This window comes from Mastomys coucha, unplaced genomic scaffold (genome assembly GCF_008632895.1).
Source record: "Mastomys coucha isolate ucsf_1 unplaced genomic scaffold, UCSF_Mcou_1 pScaffold6, whole genome shotgun sequence".
NCBI lineage: Eukaryota > Metazoa > Chordata > Mammalia > Rodentia > Muridae > Mastomys > Mastomys coucha.
The window spans coordinates 93,463,288-93,483,976 of NW_022196912.1; the positions used below are offsets into that span (position 1 = coordinate 93,463,288).

The window sequence follows — 20,689 nt, forward strand, 5'->3', positions numbered from 1 at the left end:
AAGAAAGAAAGAAAAACAGCAATAGCTACAAAAAAAACAATGATGTTACAAAGGTCTTGAGTGCTTTAGATACAGCAAAAATAATTAAAGTTTTGGGTGAGTTGTTTCTTTGTTTTAAACAACAGAATGATGTATATTGTACATTTAAGAGAAGAGAGGTATTTGAAATGCAAGGTTTCAAAAAGGTGACTAAAATGAGCAAACAGTTATTTTTAGACTCTAAATTGTATAAGAATTAGAATTTTAATTTAATGGTTTTTCATCCTGGACACCAAATGTACTTACAAAGACTTTCCTAAAGCAAATTCTTGGTCTTTGGTTATAACACTTTGTGTACGTGTATCACAGTGTTATATAAATTTAATTCATTTTTTCTCTTTTATTGATAATAATTTTTATACATAATATATCCTGATTATAGTTTTCCCTTCATCTACTCCTCTCAGTTTTTTCCCCACCTCCTCTTCCATCTAATCTTACTCCATTTCTGTCTGTTAGAAAACAAATATGCTTCTAAGGGAGAATGATAAAAACAACAGAATAAAACGGACACATTGGAATAGGACAGAACTGAAAGGAAAGGACCCAAGAAAAGATACAAGAAACAGATATGAATGCAGAGGCCCACTCCATCATATACTTAAAATTCCAATTAAAACACTAAAGTGGAAGCCATAATATATATGCAGATGATCTGTGGGGGGAGGAGAATATGTGTGTGTGCGTGCGTGTGTGTGTGGGGTGTGTGTGTGTGTGTGCGTGTGTCTGTGAATAAAAAAAAAGAATAGAAGAAAAAAAAACCCTGACATGACATAATGAGGAGCCTCCAGTGATCTGTTTGAGTTTGTTTTTCTCTTGCTCATCTACTGCTGGGCATGCAGCCCTACCCTTAAGAGTGGTTTGTTTCCCACTGAGCCTTCAGCTTTAGGACCCCATTTAGTGTAGGCAGATGCCCGGCCTGTGCGTGCTGCCTCAGTCTCTGTGAGTTCATATGTGTGCTTATCCTGTTGATGCTAAATCTAATTCTATACCACAGTGCCAAGACTTAAAGGAAAAAAGTTAGTCTTTTTCTTCAAGAGTTTTGAACTGGAATATTTAAAATGATATAGATAAAGGATAAAAATATGTTGAATGCATGAAACTATGTCTCACTCATATTCAACCTTTGTTGGGGTGAATTTTGTTTATTCTTTATCAGCTGAGTCTCTGTACTAAACTAACACAGTAATATAGGTATGGAGATATCACAGTTTCCTTTTCAAGAGAAAAATATTAAAATATTTAACATGTTTTAGCATTAGTAGTTTAACAGATTATTCTTTGCTTGTATTCACACTGAAAATCACTTTAAAAGACCACACAGAGAGATTATATAATGTAGAGATCTAAGATAAAAAAGACTAGTGGGATTTTATTTATACTGAGTATTCTGTTTTCTTGTAATCTTTGAACTCCTATTTTAATTTCAAAGAAACTGAAAATACAGTTGTGTGTTTCCTTGGTGTGTCAGTCAATATATGCCAATATCTCATCCTTATGAAGTGTCAAATTCATTCATATTTAATAACAAAACCCCTCTAAATTTCTTTAAAATTGGGAAATTTTTTGTGAAAAACTACTCTGTAACAAACTAGTCACTGTTTGGTTTTTCTAGCCATTTCTCTTCCGCGTAGTACTTAGTTTATTCAGGATCTTACAAGTAGTGTGATTACAATGCAGCCTTCCTCCTGTCACCATTTGTAGTACAAGTTTTACTTCTCATTCTCTGGTATATAACTATTAACAATAGCAGGCTTTAGTACATTAATCCTACTTCCTCTGACATTTTAGTCCTTTTCCCATTATTATATATTTTTGTAGTGCTATGAAAACCCAACTGTGGCATAAAATGTCAGGTTGATAATAAAGACATGGTTAAAAGATAGTAAATCAGGACAACAAGATACCTCCACAAATGAAAACTCTTCCTACCAAGTCTGGGAGCCCAGGGTCTCAGGGAATAACACAATGGAAGGAAAGAACCAACTCCCAAAAGTTGATGCTGTGGAATTTGTGCCCCACACATACAATCACACACAAATAAATAGGATACTTACTTTTTGTTTTGTTTATTTTCATGTGTTTGGTTGGTTTTTACTTTTATGTTTTATTTTTGTTTTTGTTTTTTGAAACAGAGGTTCTCTGTGTAGCCCTGTGGTCCTAGAACTCACTTTGTAGACTAGGCTGGCCTCAAATTCTGCCTCCTGAGTGCTGGTGTTAAAGGTTTGTGCCACCACCTCCCAGCTGGAATAATAATTTTTAAAATATATTAAATTTCCTCAAATTAAGAAATAGCCACAAACCTACTATATTTATATTTAGCATCTTTAAATTGATACCTTCACAAGCTTACTATTTAGTTATCTGGTTATTTACAAATGTAAGGTAAGACCAAAGTTTATTTTATCTTAGGATGCTGTTTTTTAATTAAATTTGCTCTCACAATTTCAGAATCTATAATGCATTCTCATCCTTTGACTACCCTTTTTATCTCCCTCGTTATCTCCCCTATAAACTGATCTCATGTTTCCCGACCTCTGTCCCACATTCTTGTCTTTGGTTTGCTTTGTGATCCACTACATTTAACCAGTGCCATTTGTGCGAACATTGGTTTGGAACTCTCCATTGGAGTTGGTGAGCTACAAGTTGGTACACAATGAATGGCTCTCCCCCTCCCCTCTTGAGGATGCTTTTTGTTACATTGTAGTACTGTATACTTCTAAAGAAATTAAGAGATTTTCTTTATAACATTCTACTTCTAGATCCAACTCCTGAGACCTGATTCTTCAAATGCTCAGGAGTTAAATCTGCTCTGGTTGGTTGAGAGCCATAGTGCTGTATTGCTTGTGTAAATACTTATAAGTCAGAGTAGCAGTCTTCTTGTAAAGATCATAAGAAACTAAAAGAAATTTTACCTGTGCTTTTTTTGTCTTCCTCTACTGCTTACTAATCAAAATTAATACATTTTGTGACAGAAATACAAGGAAGCAAGCTATCCTGTTTCTCAAAACTTTTACTTAACTACAAAGTAAAATGGTGTTCACCTGTAGGAAATGCCTCTTTCATGAGCAAGTCTGTGGTTAATTTCTCTATTTCGTTTTTAGTGTCAAGATATGAGGGTGTTAGGTTTCAAACAAGGGACCAAAGTCTATGGAAGGTACCTGTTAACATATTAACATGGTCTCTGGCCACCCAGTCTCTCCCTGTCCATGTCTGTTACAAGGTCCTCTTGCCTGGCATACCTACCTGAAATGGTCTGCCCTTTTCCAATTCTCTGATTCATAACCCAGCCATTTTCAGTATATGATCCTTTTTGGCCTCTTAGCCCCTTGGCTGCCATTCCAGATTCCCTTGCTCCTCTCCCCTCTTTTCTTTCTTCTCTCCCCTCTCCCTTCTCTTCTACCTCTTCTCTCTTCTCTCCTCTCCTCATCTCCCCTTTCTCTCTCCCAATCCCCCTTTATTCTTTCCCCTAACCCTTCTCCCTGTATCTTCTCTCCTCAAATGTCCCAGAGGACCCAGTTTGCTGGGCATGTTCACTTTGGACACTTCCATATGTCTCTGTTTCTGTCCCCCTAGGAACTGTCATGGCTTCCTTCCTTTATTTATTTATCTATTATTTATTTATTTGCATTCAAGGGGTACAGTGACATATATTGCATAGTTTTTGCATTATGTATTAGGCATTAAGTGTGATTTAACTATAAATTGTTCCAGCATTTAGAGACTCTCACAAGATATTACCTGACTTCTATGTGTGTTAAAATGGCATATCCTCTCCAGCCTCACCTGCCCCCAACAAAATCAATTTAAAAAAATTAAAAATGACTTACTCAAAAATTTGAAATGTCAGAATGTCTTACAAAATTGTCCTCATAGAATGTCTCCAAATTTATATGATTTCACTTTGTGAAATTTCATGTTCACTATTGCTTTATAGGTTTAGTAATTATTAGGTTAAATTGCATATTTGATAGAGCTAGAAAGATAATCATTGATAACGTACTTGCTTTATAAGCATAAGAACCTGAGTTCAACCCCCAAACCCATGAAGAAATAAAAGCAAAAACAGCCCTGTACCCATGGTCACATTTGCTTTAATTCCAATGCTGAGGAGTCAAGAAAAAGCAGATCCCTGAGGAGATCCCCGTGACACCCTCACAGTAGTCACAGATAATATAAAATACCTTGGTGTGACTCTAACCAAGCAAGTGAAGATCTATATGATAAGAACTTCACATGTTTGAAGAAAGAAATTGAAGAAGATCTCAGAAGATGGGAAGATCTCCCATGCTCGTGGATTGGCAGTATTTATATAGTAAAAATGGCCATCTTGTAGAAAGCAATCTACAGATTCAAGGCAATCCCCATCAAAATTCCAATTCAGTTCTTCATAGAGTAAGAAAGAGCAATTTGCAAATTCATTTGGAGTAACAAAAAACCTAGGATAGTGAAAGCTATTCTCAATAACAAAAGAACTTCTGGAGGAATCACCATCTCTGACCTTAAGCTGTATTACAGAGCAATAGTTATAAAAACTGCATGGTATTGGTTCAGTGACAGACAGGAAGATCAATGGAATAGAATTGAAGACCCAGAAATGAACCCACACATGCCTATGGTCATTTGATCTTTGACAAAGGAGCTAAAACAATCCAGTGGGAAAAAAGGCAGCATTTTCAACACTAAATTTTTTAACAGAATGGTTTTTTTTTCATTCTATGCTCACATTTTTATAGTTTTAGATGCCTTGTAAGATATTTCTGATCCAACCAGATAAAAGGGGAAAAGATTTTGTTTCTTCTAATTTAAGTTTGGGAATTTGTCTTTATTATTACATTTATATATGTCTGGGAGTTTCCACATGTGTGCTTATGTGCATGTATTTGTACAGATATGAGGTAAAGAATAAATAACAAGATTCAGTTCTCTCCTTCTAACATGTAGTTCCCAGAGATCAAACTTGTACTGTCAGACTTTATAGCAGACATCTTTATCCACTGAGCCATCTTACTGTCCTTAAGTGTGTTTTAATGAATACATACATACTCTTTATTTATTTTATTACTGCTTATTTCTTTTGTTTAACACTTCAGATTTTATTCCCCACCCAGTCCACCCTCTGACTGTTTCACATCCCATACCTCCTCCCCACCTGCCTGTCTCCACAAGGATGTCGCCACCCCACCCCACCCCCCACCCTAATTCTACCAGACCTCTAAACTTCCTGGGGCCTCCAGTCTCTTTGAGAGTTAAGTGCATCTTCTCTGACTGAACCCAGACCTTGCAGTCCTCTGATGTATATGTGTTGGGAGCCTCATATCAGCTGGCGTATGCTGCCTGGTTGACAGTCCAGTGTCTTCAGAGACCTTCGGGTTCCAATTAAATTGAGACTGCTGGTCTTCCTCTAGGGTCACCCTCCTCCTCAGCTTCTTCCAGCTTTTCTCTAATTCAGCTATAGGGATCAGCAGCTCTGTCCATTGATTGGGTGCAAATATCCACATCTGACCCTTTCAACTCCTGTTGAGTCTTTAAGAGGGCAGTCATGATAGGTTGCTTTTTGTGAGCATCAGTAATGGTGTCAGGCCTTGGGGCCTCCCCTTGAGCTGGATTCCACTTTGGGCCTTTTTAATATGCACAGCAGACCATTGACTGATTTAAGCTGAGTGGAATATTTCCTCTGTATGTTGTTCTACTGAATATCATCCTGACTCCATCCTTCCACAAAAGAAGGCAGGCATATATACTGTTGATATTTTTAAATTTATATTTTTTAGTGCATAACTATAGCAATTTAAGAATTGATAAAACTTGTTTGACTTACCAGATGGAACTGTTTGTCACAAATAATCATGGTCACATGATTATTTTTGTATTTGCTGAAGGAAGTACAAGAAATTAATTACTGTTTTCCATCCAGATTAGAGATGCAATCCAGGGAATGCAGTTCCTTTCTACTTTCTCCCAATCTGCCTTTTGATGCAGGGGTGGGGGTGAGGGTAGGGGGGGGGAGGAGTTGCTCACAACTGTTTCTAGTAACTGCTCTCTCCAAAACTTCTAGTTCTGAGTAAATCTTTATTGAACTTTATAGATGTTTATTGGCATGTTAAATTTTTCAGTCATTTTCTTAAACAAAACCTGATGTATTTATACTTTTAATTTTACAATGCTTTTGGTAGAACTTTTTGTTTTTCACAGTTGCTTTGACTACTACTTGTAACATCAACCTCTATGAATAGGTTCATGGGTTAATACAAATGTGTATGAGCTTTCTGTTAAAGGTAATATGTATGCTTTAGGCAAAGATCCTTCCTATATCTACACAGAATATGGGGCATTTTTCTGTTTAAAACATATCACATTAGATTAATAGGTTAAAACAAAATTTGAGGCAAAAGACATGAATTACCTTTTCAATTTTTCTATTGGTATACTTTCTGCCTTTGACATAGTCACATTATTAATATGTCTCATTATTTACTTTTTCAAAGAAAATTAATAAATCATGTCTCTTGTATTGTGTGAAGCAACAATTTTAACTATCTAAGCAGAGTGCCCATGTATTTAAACTGAGTCTCCATAAGTAAAAACTTCTGATTTCTTTTTTTTCCCAAGCTAAGTAGTACATGTAAATAAAGAAAATATCTAATAAAAAAATAATAATAAAAAAAAGAAAAAGAACAGTGTTCATGAAATCCAGTAGAGAACTGCTTTTGTGAAGTGTCACACTATAGGAAGATTCTATCACACATTAAGTACATACACGAAAAAGTGACCAGTAACACAGTCATGCCCAGGAATATTTTCTTTAAATTAACAACAGGTTTTATGTTCATGCATTTAGTGCTGACCACTATAGATTTCATGATCTATCAGGGACTCATGCCTGGATGAATTCAATTCTTTCTTTCTCAGAAAAAAATGATTGCCTGTTGCTTTTCACCTATGGTGGGTTCTTGTGAAATGTTCCTCATGCTATGCTGCCATTTCATTGATATCATCACATGGGTATTGTTTAGGCAATCATGTTGTTGAGGTTTCAATGATACAGCATATTTGCATACAACTTTGATGTAAGCCCTTAGAGTTGTGTACAGTGGAATAGCATTATTCATCTCCTTTTATACTTGCTTTCTTCTAATTTTCTTGTGTGTGGGCGGGGAGGGTAAAGGTGGGGGCAGGGTTCATGTGCTTACAGTAACCAGAAATAAACAGCATAGAGTGTTGTACTTCTTTAGTAGCTCTCCACAGTCCTTTTTATTATTCTTTATTCCCTTTTTACAACTCAGACTTCATCCCTCTCCTGGTCTGCACCCACCAACCACTCTCCATCCCATACCTACTCCCCCTTCTCCAAAAGGATGTCCGCACTCCCCCACCCCAACCCTACCAGACCTCCCCACTCCCTGGGGTTAGGCACGCATCTTCTCTCTGAGACCAGATCAGACAGTCCTCTGCTGTATATGTGTCAGGGGTCTCCTATCAGCTGGTGCATGCTGCCTGATGGTGGCTCAACTTCTGAGAGATCTCAGTGTCCAGGTCAGTTGAGACTGCTGGTCTTTCCATGGGGCTGCCCTCCTTCTCAGCTTCTTCTGGCTTTTCCCTAATTCAACCACAAGGGTATTTCCATCCATTGGTTGGGTGTTAGTATCTGCATCTGACTCTGAGTTGCTTCTTGGGCCTCTCAGAGGCCTGCCATTCACAGCTCCTGTCTGCAAGCACACCACAGCATCAGTAACTGGATCTTGGGCCTGTCACTAGACCTCTTTTCTCTCATGCTTTTGTTCGGTTCTGTCCCTGCAATTCCTTCAGACAGGAACAATTCTGAGTCTGATCTTTTGACTGTGGGATGGCAACCCCATCCCTACACTTGATGCCCTGACCTTCTACTGCAAGTGGACACTACAAGTTCCCCCTTCCCACTGTATTTCTTCCTTTTCAAAATTTCTTCTACTTATGCATTCTAATACTAAATAGTAGAATACATAATATTCATAGTAACTTTTTGAAACAAGAATTACATCATTTTCTTCCCTTCCTCCCTTCAAACCCTCTCATATACCACCCACCCATCTCTGACTCTTAATCAAATTTGTATCTTCTTTTTCTTTGTTGATCTATCTGTCTGTCTTCTAATCCATCTCTCTATATATTAATTTTATGTTTATATATATCCAGAAATACATAAATACAACTTGCTCAGTAAATATAATGTTACCTGTATATATATGATCTCACGGCTATTTGAAGTTGTATTACCAGTTAAGGACTTGTCCCTGGGGGAGACCATTTATTCAGCTCTCAGGATTCCCTTTAATTCTTTGTCCAGGATTGAGACCTTGGGAGCTTTCGGCCTTCCAGGTTAGCATCTCCATTGATGTCATCCTTTGCTCAGGTCTTGCTTAGTCAACACTACTGCTTACGTGATTTTTACAGAGTTTTGTATGGTAAGTTGGCAAATAGATGGATGGATTATAGCAAAAACAAAACAAAACAAAACAAAACAAAAAACCTGATGACAAACCTATTATATCACAGAATTATCTTTGTAGATTTGAAAACTACCCTGCCATCAAAGTTACATATGCAATACAATATTATTAATAAAAGTTCATGCATTGTTTATTAGTTCTCCTGAAATTATTCCATTCCCTCCTCAATAGCTGCATATGACTTAGTTATAGATTTATTTATATTTTATTTGTGTGTATGTGTATATATGCATGTATGTTGGGGGCTGGGGTTGCATGTGCACACTCACATCACATGTGAACAGGTGTAATGGAGGATGGAAGAGGTTGTGGGATAGATACCCTGGGAATATATATTGCAGATAGTTGTGAACTGCCTGGCTGAGTCCTGAGAACCAAATTCATACTCTCTGAAAGAGCTGGAAATTCTTAGCCATGCCTGTCAAATTACACACACCAAAAGTTACACAGCTTTATATCTCATAGTTATATGCCATGGGACTGGGTGATGGTATGATGGTTTAAAATACTTTATTAAAATACTTATCCTACCCGTCGGGATTGCTTAACTGGAACTGAATAATATTTATATAGATGTCAACCTCTAGGGATAGTCAAGGGCCAATTGGTAAAAATCTGGTCTTTTCTCTTCTCATTCAAGAAATAGCAGAAATTATTTTAACATTTTGAATCTACTATAATTCATTTAAAACATTCCTTTCTAGGTTTTGTTATGTTTTTATTACCCTCAGTCTGTATTGTCTTTCATTAAGTCTTACCGTGCCACCATATAGTAATGACTGGATACTTACAGCTAGAAAGAGAAGATACAAGCCATATCACTCGAAAGACAAAAATGATATTGTTAAGTCTAATCTTTAGTATGTCACCAGATACTCAGGTGCCACTGTACTGTTTATTATGGCAAATCTTGAAATGTAGAAATTAAAATAGTATGTATGCTTCAAAGTAAAGGCATCAGGAAGATATACATGGACTTATTAAATTACCTTTTTCAACCCAATTTGTCTTCTCAGTAGGTCTATATTTAATTCTAGTAAAGTATTCTCACATTTATATCATCTATGAAGTTGAATGTGAAATGTTCACTGAAAATCAGGGTGTCACACATTCCTGTCATCAACTATGATTTTCAAGTATGCTCTTTAAGTATCATAGATATCACCTGAAAATTGTTTTAAATGGCAATTTGGATGCCCTATCCAGACATTATAAATTGAAGTATGTGAGAATCATGCCCAAGTAAATATATTATAGCAAAATTTCTAGAAGATGTTGATGTACACTGAAATTTGAGAACTGTTGCCCTAACCATGTCCACTTTGATGGCGTAACAAAGTTCTCAGCAGCCAGTATCTGGTGATTCTCTGTTATATTTCTTTACTCACCACAAACTTAATCTTTGATGTTCATGGTTATTTATTCATCACATGGCAGTATAGTATTTGTTAACAGGAAACTATAAAATCTACCTAGTCAAGTAGCAAGTATATGAATATAAATAAAATTATTCCATTGATAATAGAAGTATGCCTATATAATTACGTAAAAGCACTACACTAGAAGATTTTTCATGGGGTCACTTTACATTTCTTGTTATTTAGATTTAGTTATGTATTCTATTAGTGTTAAAAGTCATATCATTTGATCAATAACTTTAATATCATGTCCTGATGTAGTTCAAGAGTGAACATGAGTTTCATCAAGAATTCTCAATTGTTTGTGGTACAATTTTTTTAGTTTTTAAAAATTAGCATCCTTTGAAGGGTATTTTGGACTTCAATGTTATCTTCAAAGTATAAAAGGGAAGGAAGACAAGTATGCTCACCCCTATACCACCAAAACATAAACAATAAAGGAAATGGCAGTGTTTTCATGGGCAGTTAAGATTTCATTGTTAAGAATATATTTAAAGGCTGAGCATGCTGTTACATACCTACAACTCAGCATTTAGAAGGCTGAGGCAAAGGACTGCACCTTCACTCCTGCTTGGACCACAGTGTGTGTTCCAAGCTAGCCCAAGCTACATAGCAAAACCTTATCAAGAAAAAATAGCCTATTTACAAGTTAAACTTAAATACCTAAACAAAGGAAGTAGGTGTTCCCTAAACATCATTATTTTGCAACTGATGATAATCTAAACCATAATCTAAAACAGAAACCCTAATTTCTACTATACCTTTTCGAAAAAGTAATTGATTAATTAAATTAAGAGCTTATATTTAAAAAATCTGAAATAGTACCATAAAATAATTATATAAAATTATCTCAAGCTCTTAATGTCTTTTTTTTAGCACTGATAGTGGTTTATTTAAACACATTCGCAGGTGCAAATGGTTCTTATCTTTATTCTACTATGACATGGGATTGAAAGTAACAGAGGTGTTTTCTTACAACCTCTCTTCTGCTTGGATTTTCTGGTGTCTTAATGTATTTTGTCTTGTTTTATTCGGAGTTAGGTTTTATTCTTTTGCTTTATGCCTTGTTGTACTTTTCATATATGGCTATAGATATTTATACTCAGCTCTTGCCCTCTTTCCTGTCTTACCAATACACACCTTAATTGGCTTTTGCTCTCTAAAGGTGAGAGCATTTCAGGATTCTTCCTTTTCTTCACTAGCCAATGCTTTCATGGTTGAATTGTTCTTGTAAATCCCATACCATTTCAATTCTGCTTCCCAACTATTGATTATAAGTGTATATGTTTTCCTATTATCTCTGTTACTTTGTTTGATAAAATCAAAACTATAAGGCTATAAGTTGAGATGGAATAGGAACAGAAAACAATTACTTTTCTTGAATATCCACTGTATACTAGATTGCTTATATCTCCTCATCGTCATCTTAAAAGATGTAGTTATGTTTTATTCTTAAATATATTGAATCCCAGAAAGGTTATATTCATTAAATTCACAAAAAATGGGCAGTAAAGCCAAATTTCAAATCTAGATAAGTGCATTATTTATTTTTGTGTTCCATTAATATGTATTGAGGATATGCCACATGTTACCCACTATGCCATGTGATGCAAAAGATCAAAGCCCTCTTCTCTTAGAAACTAACTATGGAGTAGCATTCTCTTCACATGTAATGAGGTTTTGATCATACCAGTCATTCTAAAATAAGAAATTAACTCAAAGTCAATTATAGCATTGTATGGAAATATTCATTACTTAAAGATCTAAAAGATTATCTTGTAGATGATGTGTTTAAGAATGCCCTAATATGGCTAGGCTAATAGCCAATATATACAAAAAACACAAGAAGTTAGACTCCAGAAAACCAAATAACCCTATTAAAAAATGGGTCACAGAACTAAACAAAGAATTCTCAACTGAGGAATACTGAATGTCAGAGAAGCACCTAAAGAAATGTTTAACATCCTTAGACATCAGTGAAATGCAAATCAAAACAACTCTTAGATTCCACCTCACACCAGTCAAAATGGCTAAGATCAAAACCTCAGGTGACAGTAGATGGTGATGAGGTTGTGGAGAAGGAGAGAGGTTGTGAAGAAAGAGACACTCCTTCGTTGCTGGTGGGATTGCAAGCAGGTACAACCACTCTGGAAATCAGATTGGTGGTTCCTTAGGAAATTGGACATAGTACTACCTGAGGACCCAGCTATACTACTCCTGGGCATATACCCAGAAGATGTTCCACATGTAATAAGGATACATGTTCCACCATGTTCATAGCAGCCTTATTTAATAGCCAGAAGCTGGAAAGAACCCAGATGTCCTTCAACAGAGGAATGGATACAGAAAATGTGGTACATTTACACAATGGAGTACTATTCAGCTATTAAAAACAATGAATTTGTACTTCCTACAACCTCGCTAACACAAGTGTGACCAAATATCTTGCAGCACCTTCCCATATCTCTCTATGCTTCTTATCCACCATGGAGTGACAGCTTCCTTCAGTACATGCTTCTAGAGCCATAATATTCCATCCAAGCATCTAGAAATTAGCAATCACAAACTGAGCCATCTGAAATCATGAGCCCAAATAAACAGTTCTCTTCTCTGTGAAAAAACAAAACAAAAAACAAAACAAAAAAAAAAACCATATTCTTAGGGAATATCATCATGAGTGAGGTAGCCCAATCACAAAAGAACACACATGGTATGCACTCTCTGATAAGTGGATGTTAGCCCAGAAACTCGGAATATACAAAGTACAATCCACAAACCACAAGAAACTCAAGAAGAAGGAAGACCAAAGTGTGGATACTTCGATCCTTCTTAGAAGGAGGAACAAAATACCCTGGAAGGAGTTGCAGAGACAAAATATGGAACATAGACTGAAGGAAGGACAATCCAGAGACTGCTCCACCTGGGAATCCTTCCCATATTCAATCACCAAACCCAGACACTATTGTGGATGCCAGCAAGTGCTGGCTGACAGGAGCCTGATAATAGCTGTCTCCTGAGAGACTCTGACAGTGCCCAACTAATACAGAAGTAGAGGCTCACAGCCATCCATTGGACTGAGCACAGGGTCCCCAATAAAGGAGCTAGAGAAAGGACCTAAGGAGCTGAAGGGGTTTGCAGCCCCTTAGGATGAACAACAATATGAACTAGCTAGTACCCTCAGAGCTCCCAGAGACTAAACCACCAACCAAAGAGTACACATGTTGGGACTCATGGCCCCAGGTGCATATGTAGCAGAGGATGGCCTAGTGGGTCATTAATGAGAAGATAGGCCCTTTATCCTATGAAGGTTCTATGCCCTAGTGTAGGGAAATACCAGGACCAGGAAGTAAGAGAGAATGGGTTGGTGAGCAGGGGGATGGAGGGAGTGGGTAATAGGGTTGTTTTTTTGGTTTCTGGTTCTTGTTTTTTTTTTTTTTTCTGGAGGGGAAACAGGGAAAGGGGATATCATTTGAAATGTAAATAAGGAAAATATCTAATAAGAAATAAGTTTTAAAAGTGCCCTACTGTAAACACATTATTGTGTCTTGACAGATATTAACTTGATGGTCTGTTCCCAGCCTTCCACTAACTCATTATGTTCATACCATCATAATTTAAAAGCAAATATAGCAATGCAGAGGACTATCCAGTCATAATTAAGATCAAAATTTTCTTCTGCAGAACCTCCTAACGAAAAATCAGTATAATATAAACATACCTCAGATATTCCATCATATAAATAGAAATTTCACTGAAAGATTTGCACAAAAGTGGTTACTAATAAAATAATTCTCTGGAAACTAAAATCCAGTGTTCTGGGAAAAGCCAGGATATATTTTAGAGAATCTTAAAAAAAAATAATGAACTTTATCTCTTCCATGCAATTTTCACATTATTTGTTAACTCTGGGTCACAGCTTATATACTCAGTTTATTTAATTCATCACTAGATTATCACATCCTTTGAATGCTACCAAACAGAAATACCTAATAAGTAGTGTTTCTTAAGTGTATAAGTATTGTTCTTGGTCTTTCTATTTTAGATTAAATATACCCTCTTGGCTATCTGTTGGTATTTTTCTACTTGTCCTTAAAAAGCGCCATTCTTCTTGGGGTATATAATTTGTATGTGTATCTCAGTATTTTTTCTTTTGCTAGAAGAAAATACTGGAGATCATACTTTCAAAGAAAGTTTATTTACCTCATAGTAAGAAAGCAGAAAGGAAAATAGCTGTATGCAGAAGGTCATATTGTAAAACAACAAGCCAGACTGATTCAGAGGTCAGGCTTACTCTTTATATAACTTGTTCCCTTAAGAACTGACTTCATGAGTGATATCACATCACCCTCGTACCAACTTTCAACATTGTCACACTAAGGGCCAAGCTACTAACATGTGACTCTTTGGGATGTAAACTGTATTCAAACCTATTGAAAGTTAAGCAGTGCTTGTATGATGACGTTTTAAAGTGGGCAGTAAAGTACTACTTCTGATAAAGAGGTCATTTCATATTATGTTCATCTTCCCTTTGCTTGATATTTTAGGTCTTTAGATTTTTAGTTTCCTGGAAGTTTTAATCTTAATAGAGTAGTTTATAACAAAAATAATGTCTCATATCACAAGACCTCAAATTTATAATGAATGGGTTGGTATCAGACAATGAAAAATTAGGTAGACAGCTCATCATTTTTCAGCTTTAAACTTAAATAATAACAATTCATTTTAAAACTTTGAAGATCAGTTTTTGGTTTCTGCAGCCTGTGGTGCCCCTCATTAAAAAAGAGTTCATTAAGAAGCAGTTGCTATTGCTAAATAGTATGCCATTCTTGGTACAGTGAACCAGGAGATTGACCAGTTCTGGGAACCCCATATTTTATATTCATATTAGGAACAAATTGCCCATTTATAAATGTTCTAAAAATTACACTATCAGTATCTAATACATACTTGATTTGCTTTAACTCTTTGGTCAAGTATTTGTTTGGAGAAAACAATTAGCCATGTATACAGTCTTACTTAGAGCTATAGCTCACTTCTGCTGAACAGTTGCAGTCACAACTTGTCTTCATTCTGTCATTGTTTATATTTTGCTTGTTTTCTGCATACTAGAATACTCGATTTTACATGTTTTACTTCTTAGTCATTTCCAGTTATTATAACTGCCTTCATTTGTAGAAATAGGTTGCTAGAAATGGGTTGTCATGTGTTTTGCTCCTAATTTTAACCTAAGTTTATCTTTACCATTAAATGGGTGCACAGTCATATCTCATATTCTATAATTCTAGGGTATGGCCTTCATAAATACCAGTGTCTTGCAAATTAAAGGTTGAGGCAACCCTGTGCAGAGCAAGAATAATAATGCCATTTTCCCAATATATGTTACCTCATGTCTCTGTTGCATTTGGTAATTCTTCCTATAGTCTAAACTTATTCATTAATTATTTTTATATCTATTGATCAGGCAACAGCCAATAAGATCAAGGCCTCCACTTGAAGTGCTGTTATGACTGGCTGAAGGTTCAAATGATAATTAACATACTTTTGCAACACTGTATTTCATTATTGTAACTTTTTAGATGTAATGATATGATATGCTTAAAACACTAAAGGACAATGTAAGCATAACTTTTATATGCACTCAGAAACCAAAAAGTTCATATGATATGCTTTATTGTTTTATTGGCTTAACAGTGGTAGTCTGAAACCAAACCTGGAATATCTCCAAGGTGTGCTTATATTGCTACTGTTGGACAATATTTCTATCTTCTTCACTAACTTATTCCTGATTTAAGTACCCTTCACCTTAATCATGTCATATCATAAACTCTTAGTATAGTAAATATCACTTTATTTTTTTAATCAATAGCTAATTTGGATTGAAATTGTAAATTTTTTCCAGCTACTTTATGGAGAAGTTGATAATATTTTTGTCTCTTTATCCATTATAAAATCATAGAACTAGTAGGAATATATTTTAGAAGTAATTTTTATTTCAATAATAATAGGCAAAGTGTGGATGTAGCATAGTGCCACAGCTAATACTGGAGTTCGTGCCTAGCATGCACAGGGTGTGGCGTTCCATCCTCAACACAAGACTAGAAACAAACAAAAGCCCTCAGAACAACCAGTACCTGTGCCACCTTCTTCCACACCTTAGATCCCGCAAACTGGCACAGCAATCCCAGGCTTCCTGGCGTGGACTGAGGTTACCAGAGAAGATGCGTTTTCTATCAAATACTGAGGAAAGAATAAGATGGGACTTGTAACATTCCTTGTATTTTCCTAGTCAATAGCCAATATTCAGTGATCCTGAAAAGCTGAGCTGACTGACATAAAAATCCAAATGTTTGAGGAACTACAAAATATGGTTTATCTTAAAGTGAAAGTTACTTCTCTGCCTTTCTTCTTTTTGGCTATTTCACTCAGTCTGCTATTTAATCTTTAATTACAGGCCACAAAAGAAGTAATAGAACGGGAAGCGCCAGGGATGGCCCTGGCAATGCTGATGGGATCACTTAATGTTACACCTCTGGGCATGCTCTCTAGGTAAGAAAGCCACCCACAAATTGCCAAGAAAGTGAACCGCCTGACTGCAGAGCAGTAGTACCCTAGAATAGTATATCTAAAAACCTTTAACACAAGACTTCGTAGGCTCACTCCATTTTACCCAGAGTTAAGTCTTGGTGTCTGCAGCTTTGTCTCCAGCAGATCCTTCTTTTTTTCTTTTTGGTTTTGTTTTTACTTTTGCTAAACTTTTAGGTACTGTTTTATCATTGCTAACTAAGTTCTACTGCATAAGAGTTGAATTCATTAAGATGTAAAGCAATCCTTTTTTGTGATTATTTATAATTACCAGTTGATATTTATTAACTGTAACCTGGTGCTAGTTTATTGCAATGAACCACCACATTTATTAAAGTCACTTATCTCATATGTTAGGAACTTTGATTTGAATTTACAACGAGATATACTTATGTGCAGTCATAAAAAGAATTCAATTCATATTGATAGTCTCCGGGTAATTTAGTATATTTAAATTGCTCTATTAAATCAGTATATTACTATATTAAATTAGTATGTTTAAACTGCTTTATTGGCATAGCTGGTGGCATTTATACGTTATCTGATGGCTTCTTAGTATTTTAGCAAATCTTCAATTATAGTCCTATAAATGAGCATAATATATATTAAATATAAAGCTGTTTGTTTGGTTAGGATCTCTTTTAATGATCTTTGAATAATAAACATTTAATTTTATAGTAGCCAAAAACATACAACCTTACAAATTTATAACTTTATAATGAGCATAACCACTTTTATTCTGTATGAAATATGACTATAAAAACTAAGGTACATATTTAAATGTTCTTCAAACTGGTTTTCCTCTTCTTTGGATTAAGTTTATATTTCATTAGTGGTAGTCACTGGAGTTATCCCTATGAATGAATCATCAGTTATTATATTTTCTTTACTGTGATATGTATATACAGTATTATAATGCGAAATTTAATAAATATAGATGAAATGTAATATGAGATGTTATATATTTATAAAATTAGCTTTTTAAGAATTTTATATATGCTTTGGTCATAGTCTCCCCTCCACCAACTCTTCCCATATCCATGATCCTTCCCTTGTGTACTTTTCTTCACCCTCATCAAGATCAATGTATATTACACAAATACTCTCATGTGTGTGGCCTGCCACTGGAACATAGTAGACTTACCAGGGGCTACATTACAGAAAAGCAAAATCTCTCTCTCAACAGCTAAGAGTTGCCAATAGCTTTTCATCTAAAGGTGGAGTTTCATGCCCAACTCCCCTCTCCACACTTATATTTGATTTGGCTTGGACTTGCATTAATCTTATGCATGTTGTCATACTACCTGAGTTCATATGAGGGTATGCCCTGCTGTTTGCAGACACATCATTTCCTTGTATCTATCCACTGCTGCTTGTACATTCTCTTCATTCTGTCTATATCAATGATCCCTGAACATGTTAACATTCTTCTGTCTGCTTGTTGGCTATTGTGGGTCTCTACATTGATCATCATCTACTGCAAAAAGACATTCTCTGGTGAAGTTTGAGAGATATCTTAATTATGGGTATAATTTCACTGAGAGTTGGTTTAATACTGTGTCTACTTAACAAATGATACTAGTTTCTTTCTTAACATCTGTTATTTATCTAGATTTAGGTTCTTGCCCCAATAATGATGCTAGATAGGATTTTGTCTTGGGGATCTGGCCTTAAATCCAAACAAAGAGTGGTTAGTTACTCCCATGATATTGATGCTACTATTGCACAAGTGGGCAGAGTCTTGCCAGGCCAGGCATTATTCAAGCTAATTGGGTTCCCAACTCAAAAACATTGATGCTTACTTTTCTCCTCTTAAAGCTTTTATAGTACCAGCTAGCATTATAAAAGCTATTTAGTAGGATTGAAGCTTCCAGATCTGTACCAGCTTGATTTCATCATGTTCTGGGACTCAAGCATGTGATATCTTCAGCAGCAAGTGATGGACGTCCATGTTGCTTGGGAGTCTTTGGGACCTCATTGGTCAGCAACTCTTAAAAAAAATTGCCCATTCCTGGGACATGAATTTTTATGTTAGTCTTTTTTGTCCAGTAGGGGAACTGTTGCCCCATTATTGGGTAGTAGGCATTCATATATCAGTTTCCCTCATCTACCCAGCTCTCCTTTATTCTAATTAAACTTATTCTTTCCTAGTTTCTAATTTCCTTTTAACCTTTTATACTACAGCATTCTATCTCTCCTCTATTGAATACCTCATCCCAAGGGGCCCTTACTAATTTTCTGGCTTCTATGGGTATTCCAGATGAAGGATACATATCTATAGACTCAAGCCTAATATACATAAATGAGAAAAAACATGTGACGTTTGTCTTTCTGGGTCTGAGTTTTTCCATGAAGAATGAATGTTTCCAGCTCCATCTACACGCCTTCAAATTTCATAATTTCATTGTTCTTAATAGATGATTAATATTCCATTGTGGTAAACTTTTCTGTCCATAGTTGATTTAAATAAGATCTTTTTGCAAATATTGGATGAATATAACAGATTCTATTAAATATGGAATAAGGAAACTGGGATTATTTGCTAAGGATTTTTGTGTGTGTGGGTTGGTGGTGGAGGTTTTTATTGTTGTTGTTGTTGTTTGTTTGTTTGTCTCTGCTTTTCCATGCCTTCTTAAGAATGTTTCAATAACAGCCATGATTAGAGTGTTGGTACCTTTCTGCAGCATCTGATTTTCATCACTTTGTCTTTTGGTCATACTTCTCTTGCAGTACATGTTATGCTGTTTTATAACTTTAAATATTCATATTGCCTAGTTTGTAGGACATCCAGCAGTAACAAATCTTTATCTTGTGCATTTTATATACTTTGCTCCCAAAACATTACCAGAAAAGTAGTAAGTATTAAACAAAAATACATAATAATTTAAAGAAAATAAAGAATGGGAGGGAAGGAAGGAAGAGAGAGAGAGAGAGAGAAAGAGAGAGAGAGAGAGAGAGAGAGAGAGAGAGAGAGTTTGTTTACAAAAGATTTCTTGTTATGGACACTCAAAAAATTAGTCTTTGTCGATCATCAGTGGGAGGAGAGGCCCTTGGCCCTGTGAAGGTTCTGTGCCCCAGTGTAGGGGAATGCCAGGGCCAATAAGTGGGAGAGGGTGGGGTGGCAGGCATGGGGAGGGGGGAGGCAACACAGGGGTTTGTTTTTGTTTGTGTTTGTTTGTTTGTTTGTTTGTGTTTTTTGGAGGGGAAACTGGAAAAGGAGAAATCATATGACATATAAATAAAGAAAATATCTAAGTAAAAAAAAATTAGTCTTTGACCTCTGTTTTAAGGGTCTCCCTTTCTAAATATGATGCATTGAGGGCTTTACCTTGCAGTTTCCTTTATAGAGAGTGATACATAGATAAAATAAGTTGTCAATTGTATCTCTTTCAGATGTTGATTCTGATCACAGTTACTTGTGTGTTTTTTTCTACAAATGGTTTGGTAGATGACACATAGTAGTATTCAGAGCATTCTACAAGGTTTTTTGCTAGCCTCCTCATCTATAAAATGAAGGCATTAGCAACGCCAGGTGCTTTGCATCAAATGATTTATAACCTGTGCAGTGATCAGAACAACAGCGGATTCCTAGTCTTAGATGCTGGTCTGTTGCCATTACTGAAGAGTTCTAATTTGCCAGTCTGTTTGGCCTGGGGTCCAGAGCAGACCTTGGGTGCAGGCTCTGCAGCCAGTCCCACAACACCCACAGGAAGCTCCACTCCCAGGCGCTCTGACACACCCAGGATCAGAGGTGAGCAGGAATCTACATATGTTCCAACACTTGGAGTAACTGGGACCATCAGGACTAGGCACACAGGAACTCCACCAGCCCAGTGACTCAGGTTCCTTCCGGTCTGTCTGGGTTAGTGTTCTGAGCAGACCTTGGGTGCAAGCTCTGCAGCCAGTCCCACAACACACAGAGAAAGCCACACTCCCAGGTGATCTAACAAGCCCGGGATCACAGGATCCCAGAATCACAGAATCACAGAGACAGCTTGACTCTGAGGAGTTCTGACACAACCAGGATCACAGGAAAGACTGGCTCCAGTCAGATTTAGCAAGGGCAGGTAGCACTAGAAATAACCAGATGGTGGGAGGCAAGCATAAGAAAATAAACAACACAAATCAAGGTCACTTGCCATCATCAGAACCCAATTCTCC

General features: G+C 36.2%; 1 protein-coding gene across 1 annotated transcript in view; it reads left to right on the forward strand.

The window, feature by feature from the left end:
• Gphn (gephyrin) overlaps nt 1-20,689 on the forward strand; it is a 435,141-nt gene that overhangs the window by 200,671 nt on the left and 213,781 nt on the right. The window contains exon 5 of the mRNA XM_031357728.1: nt 16,398-16,492. Within this exon, the coding sequence (XP_031213588.1) occupies nt 16,398-16,492 (95 nt within the window). The remainder of the gene's footprint in view (nt 1-16,397; nt 16,493-20,689) is intronic.